This window comes from Bison bison, unplaced genomic scaffold (genome assembly GCF_000754665.1).
Source record: "Bison bison bison isolate TAMUID 2011002044 unplaced genomic scaffold, Bison_UMD1.0 scf7180017864471, whole genome shotgun sequence".
Classification (NCBI taxonomy): domain Eukaryota; kingdom Metazoa; phylum Chordata; class Mammalia; order Artiodactyla; family Bovidae; genus Bison; species Bison bison.
In genome coordinates, this window is record NW_011495032.1 from 35,640,923 (window position 1) to 35,647,855 (window position 6,933).

Consider the following 6,933-nt stretch of genomic DNA (forward strand, 5'->3'; position numbering starts at 1 on the left):
TTCTTTGGTGCTCAGCTTTCTTCACAGTCCAACTCTCACATCCATACATGACCACAGGAAAAACCATAGCCTTGACTAGATGGACCTTTGTTGGCAAAGTAATGTTTCTGCTTTTCAATATGCTATCTAGGTTGGTCATAACTTTTCTTCCAAAGAGTAAGTGTCTTTTAATTTCATGGCTGCAGTCACCATCTGCAGTGATTTTGGAGCCCCCCCAAAATAAAATCTGACACTGTTTCCACTGTTTCCCCATCTATTTCCCATGAAGTGATGAGACCAGATGCCATGATCTTTGTTTTCTGAATGTTGAGCTTTAAGCCAACTTTTTCATTCTCTTCTTTTACTTTCATCAAGAGGCTTTTTAGTTCCTCTTCACTTTCTGCCATAAGGGTGGTGTCATCTGCATATCTGAGGTTATTGATATTTCTCCCAGCAATCTTGATTCCAGCTTGTGCTTCTTCCAGTCCAGCGTTTCTCATGATGTACTCTGCATAGAAGTTAAATAAGCAGGGTGACAATATACAGCCTTGACGTACTCCTTTTCCTATTTGGAACCAGTCTGTTGTTCCATGTCCAGTTCTAACTGTTAGTAGACTCAAACTAAATGTTTATAAAGTTTAAATTCTTTTATAAAGATATACAGTGTTAATAATAATCATATATCTTGATATTTTTTATTCATTAGAGCATATTTAACAACTGGCATACCCCCTATTTTAGGTAGATAAATGTAGCTATTTGAGGAATTGAATGTATCTGTTCTACTATACTAAATAATAAATAATATCATGATAATAGTGATAACAATTACAGAAATATTTATTGAATATTTTTATGTGTTGTATAGCATATAAGACACTTTAAGCACTTTTCTTTAAAATGAATGGGAATTCAGGTGATGTTCCTGTGCTTTCAAAAGAAAATATCAATTCAGCCATTTATCTTTTCCAGTCACTCTTCTTAAACTGTCTCTTCCTTTTCACTCTCCACTCTAATCAGTATTAGGCACATTTTAGTGGCAGAGGAATTCTCCCTTTTTTCCCTCCATCTTCACTTATATATATAACACAGAGTTAAAACCTGGAAAGAATAAATTATTTTTCCAATAGTTGACTATTCCACAGATGATTTTTCAAGTGTGAATATTTTAATCAACATTTGCCTGTATGCCTTTAAGATTGTTGTCATGGAAATGAAGTTGAGGGTCAGATGGTTAGACTATGAAGTACTGTGACACATTGTTTATTTACATGTGATCAAAACTAAAACATTGACAGTAGAATGAGGAATAATACAGGTAATCCCTAATCAGTGGGAGATGGTGGGGACAAAGAAGGAAATATGGAAGAATGGAAAAGACACTTTTACCATATTCTGTGTGTGACTTGATCTTGCAGTAAGAAGTCTTTTTAATCATAATAATATGTGCCATCACAAGTCTGAAAACCTAAACTCATACCACTTTGGCAGCTTCCCAGTCACCATTCCTCAATGATTATTCTCACATAGGTCCTAAAGAAGAAATCTATTGCACCCATTTATTTCATATGAATCTGAATTTTGAAATATGAGAGGTAGATTTATTCCATTCTGAACCTTTTGTGAGCTGTCAGTACTCTAATTCAGTCCATCCATTTTTTAGAATGTGAGAATCTCAATGGAGTAGCACTTTGTCAGTTAACTAAGACTTTTAGATAACATTTTTCTATTATAAATTATACTTTATACTGTTATATTGAAATTGACTTATATTGTAGTGGTGGATAAAAAATTCCCATTAATTTTCTTCACATATGACTTGGGATTAAAAAGAATACTCTTGCTTGCTTTATGCCAGGGATCTGCAGAAGATACATCTAGTTAAAGAATGCTTCTATGTCACAGCACTGACGTTGGAGTCTTTTCTCATTAAGTTACCAGTTATTTGTAATATGTAATATGATCTGTAGGTGGTATAGGCTTTTCACATGCCTTACCAGAATGAATTCTTGATTTTTCTAGAATTTATATATATATACACACATATTTTTTTTACAAATATCTGAACTAAGTAACCCACTTAACCATGTATTCAAGGAAGTTCAGAATTAAATTTGGTTAAGTCTTTTAGTTCATTTGTAATTATTTTGAATTATTCTATTTTGTATATATTTCAATCTTATAAACATAGTGTCTTTGAAAATAGATGGATTGTAAGTTATTGTGGAAAAATACCTTTAATTTTCTTTGTTTAAATGAAATGTGAATGACTGATATTTTTGAAACTACAGGTTTTAGCTTGTTCATTCCCCCATCCCCATATGTTATGTTGGTAGGCATATTTCAATGAAAATTATAGTGGAATTTTTGATTTTAAATTATCTTTTGAATTATGCAGTACTGGATTTAGTTCAGTTCAGTCACTCAGTCGTGTCTGACTCTTTGCAACCCCACGAACCGCAGCACGCCAGGCCTCACTGTCCGTCACCAACTCCCGAAGTTCACCCAAATTCATGTCCATCAAGTCGGTGATGCCATCCAACCATCTCATCCTCTGTTGTCTCCTTCTCCTCCTGCCCTCAATCTTTCCCAGCATCAGGGTCTTTTCAAATGAGTCAGCTCTTCGCATCAGGTGGCCAAAGTATTGGAGTTTCAGGTTCAACATCAGTCCTTCCAATAAACACCCAGGACTGATCTCCTTTAGGATGGACTGGTTGGATCTCCTTGCAGTCCAAGGGACTCTTAAGAGTCTTCTCCAACACCACAGTTCAAAAGCATCAGTTCTTCGGTGCTCAGCTTTTTTCACAGTCGAACTCTCACATCCATATATGACCACTGGAAAAACCATAGCCTTGACTAGATGGACTTTTGTTGACAAAGTAATGTCTCTGCTTTTTAATATGCTGTCTAGGTTGGTCATAACTTTCCTTCCAAGGAGTAAGCGTCTTTAATTTCAATACTGAAGTCACCATCTGCAGTGATTTTGGAGCCCCCCAAAATAAAGTCAGCCACTGTTTCCACTGTCTCCCCATCTATTTGCCATGAAGTGATGGGACTGGATGCCATGATCTTAGTTTTCTGAATGTTGAGCTTTAAGCCATCTTTTTCACTCTCCTCTTTCACTTTCATACTGGATTAGAACTGATAAATATTTTTTCAGAAAAGAATAGCAATGAATTTTAAGGTGGTTGTTATTTTTATTTTTACAGCAAGGCCAGAGAAGATTTGTTGAAAACTCAGAAAGAACGTGATTTTCATCGAATGCACCACAAGAGAATAGTCCAGGAGAAAAACAAATTAATTAATGACCTCAAAAGGTAAGCTGCTGATATTTGTTGGCCTATTTATTAAATAATTATTTAACTATTTTAAGCAATTTGGCCATAGAAGGATGTTCCAGGTAAAGTCATTCATTGAGTATTTATTGAGTATTTACTGTGTGCCAGGCTCTATACCATGTGTTTGAAATAGAAAGATGAACAAATTTAGGTCCTTGCTCTTAGAGTTCCCAGGGATTATTAAGGTGTGTGATGGGAGAGTAGCTAAGTAGAAATACAGTGAAATATACTGTTTGTTGCTATGCCAGCCAAGAAGTTGTCACCTGAGTCAGATTGGAGAGTGAGAGGGTTCAGGGACCTATATCTAAAGGAAATTAATTATAAAGTATGAGTTAACAGAGTGAAAGAATGGAGTCAGCATGCTGTGCAAAGGCACCAGGTCATTGGAGGAACATGACAATATTCACCAGATTCTTAGGCATAGAGAGTAAAGTACAGAAGCAGCTGACCACCCCTGACTACCTTCTCCTCAAAATAAAAATTTATAATCTCTAACTAAAATTCTCCTTTGCTTGTTCTAGGGAGTGCTGCCTAATGGCACTTTCTGTTATGTTATTAATAATTTATATCTACACTGTCCCATATGATAGTCACTAGTCACATCCTTTACTAAGCACTTTCACAGTGGCTAGTACAACTGATGAATTAGATTTCTGATGTTTATTTAATTGTAATTAATTTAAGCTTAAATTTAAATATCCACATTTGAACAACATGACTTTGGGATGGTCATGATAACTGCTGTATTTTGTAGTGGTTATGGTCATTGTGGCTATTATGATTTCTTAATCATAGCCTATCCTGTGGAGCTTCAGAATCAATATACTTTCAACTTAGCAGTATGTTAGAAATTAGCATTTTTCTGATTTTTCTTAATTGAATCCCTGTAGAAATAAGTACCACTTTAATAAGAGAGAGACTGCATTAACTTGGGGAAAAAAAAAAGACCTTGAGAGTGTGAGAGTCATTAAGTCATTGACTTAATCAATTCTTTTGGTCTCATATATTAGCCTTATTTTTGTGTGTTTTTGGTTCATAAAATTGTTCCAAGTCCATAAAAATTCAGGAAAAAAAAAATGAAATGGTCTGTTTTCCTCTTAACAAAACATTGATTGAGAAGTAGTACAATGTAATGAAAAGAGCTTAGATTTTGAAATCAAATAAACATTGGAAGCCTGGCTCCACCACTTACATTTGTGTGCTCATTGTAATTCTGTTTATTATCTGTGAAAACTGTGATGATAAAAGTGCCTAATACAATGTCTGGAACAAAACAGATAGCATAATATTCAACAAACACATTGTAGAATATATATACAAAGGAATAAAATACTTAATTTTCTTAATAGGTTATTCATACTTGTTTCCAAGACCATCCTTAATTTTGATGTGAATAACACTGTATTTAATCATCCATTGTTTGTAGCCCTTGTCTTGTTGAAAATTGTTTTTGAATTAAATAAACTGAAATTTTCTTTTCTGTCAATGAATGGCAGTGACTTCTGGGTGCATACTTGAATAGAGCAAAAGGAAATAGACAACTAACCAACTCAAGAGAAAGGTGACTGTTCCACCACCAGCCAGGTTGCTGGGAAGCTACATGACAAATAATACTTCTTATACTTCTTGGCTTTGTTGTATTGATATGGTTTTCACTTTTCATTCAAATGCAAAAAATAGGAGAAAAGAGGTTCATAATGTTAAGTGGAAATCACTGATTTAGCTCAATTACCCTTTATGATGCCCTTTATTTTCTATAGATTGAAGTTACATTATGCATCATATGAACCAGCTATAAGAGTATTACATGAAAAGCACCATGCTTTACTGAAGCAGAAAATGCTGACCTCTTTGGAAAGGGATAGAGCAATAGGACAGGTAAAGAGACCATCCGAGCTACCTGGAAATGATATTTAACCATTTATTTTTTTATAACATTATCAGAAATATTGGTTCTTGTTTCTGAGTTAAATTTTAAATGATTTTCACCAATTGTCATGTAAAAAAGATTCATTTGGAAACATCCAGGAAAATATTTTATCCACTTTAAAAATACAAAGATTATTATTGAATTAAAATTACTTAATTAAAATATAACTTTTTAGGAGATTATTAAAATATTGTTAGAGGGAAAACCTGAGCCATTAAAACATAACAACACTTAGACTGGGTTTTAAATGCCATCTATGACGGCTGTAAACCTGGACCTTACCTAAACACTTTAAATTCAGATTTTTCATACATAACATATAGCCATAATGACCTATCTTTTAACATTGTTGTGAAATAGAAGGATAGAGCCTCCATGCAGTTTCCTCCTAAATGAATATTTGAAACAACTAGTTACTGACTCAATTTTCAGTCATTTTTGCTATTGACATCCCTTTTCTTCCTGTTGTACCACTAAAGTGACTTAGCAGCAGCAGCAGCAGCAGCCTTTGGGTGGTAGAGTGAGGAATAGCTAGTATAGAGTGCAAGAATAATAAAACAATGTTTCTTGGTCATGGTGAAAATATGTAACAGTTGACTAGAAAGTATAAAACTGCTACTATGCTTAGCATTCTTTTATTTTTTCTGGAGATACTGATTTTTGGCCAGACTTTCAGAAGCTACAGAAGTTTGCACAATGGTTGCAAAAGCACGAATGATTTTATTAAGGCACACATTAATCAAATGTATATTGTCTTTTCTTGAATGTAATTCTTAGTTACTGAAATGAGAACATGACTTGTCTCCTTCTTTGTGCTTGAAATTTAATTGTGTGTTCTTGAATATATGAATTATGATTTGCAATTTTATGGCACTATATTGTCAAATCTTCAGAACTTCACCACTTTGCTCCTTTTCATCTAACCTGTTCCTACAGCCTCCTAACAGGAGGCACATTTCTATTGTCAGGAACACTATGAGCTAGATTCAGGTTGCTCTTGCTGCTTTTCCTGCCACAAACCAACTCAGACTTTTGCTACTGTCTTCCTCTCCTTCCCTCCGTGTTCTCATGCTCATCTTCCTGTTACTCTTCTCCCAGGAGGAACTCATCAGTGACCTGGCCATATATTCCCAAGTGACCACATATGTTTAGTGGGACAGACCACTCATACTAAGTTTCACTACTCAAGGGTATCAGGGCCTTCTAGCACTCATGATGGCAAGTGCCTCCACTCCCCTCCAGATTGTTGATTTCTCCATCTGCCACCGGTGTTTATCACTGGATCTTCTAGTCAGTATCTTTGTGATCAGGGATAAGTTAACTTCCTAATGGCCATCAGTTCCCCTGTCTCTAATATGAAGTTAGATCAGGCCATATTGAGACATATTTAGGCTGCGTACAGTCTTTGGTTCTCAAAATTTTCACCACTGGTTTAGTTAAGCTCAAGATGAGAAGTGGTAGGAGTCAGTCCTAGCTGTGCTGCAAAGTAGCCATGTGAACATTCAGGTAATTTTATATATATGTCTCTTTTCTTACACATTAAGCAAAGGTAAAATTACTTGCCTTATGATTTATATGTATCTAAAGTAAAAACATGTTTAAAAATGAAAATCATTCTATGAGGAAGGGTTGAATTTTACACATTCAGATGTATAAAGGACTGTATCTACAACTTATTTTGTCTTT

General features: G+C 34.8%; 1 protein-coding gene across 2 annotated transcripts in view; it reads left to right on the forward strand.

Moving 5' to 3' along the window:
• Positions 1–6,933, forward strand: part of LOC105003735 (sperm-associated antigen 16 protein-like) — an 86,317-nt gene that overhangs the window by 49,288 nt on the left and 30,096 nt on the right. Inside the window, exons 6-7 of one of the 2 annotated variants that reach the window (XM_010861137.1) lie at positions 3,189–3,296; positions 5,078–5,195. In XM_010861137.1, coding sequence (XP_010859439.1) covers positions 3,189–3,296; positions 5,078–5,195 — 226 coding nt within the window. The remainder of the gene's footprint in view (positions 1–3,188; positions 3,297–5,077; positions 5,196–6,933) is intronic. The other variant, XM_010861140.1, reaches the window with a different exon arrangement.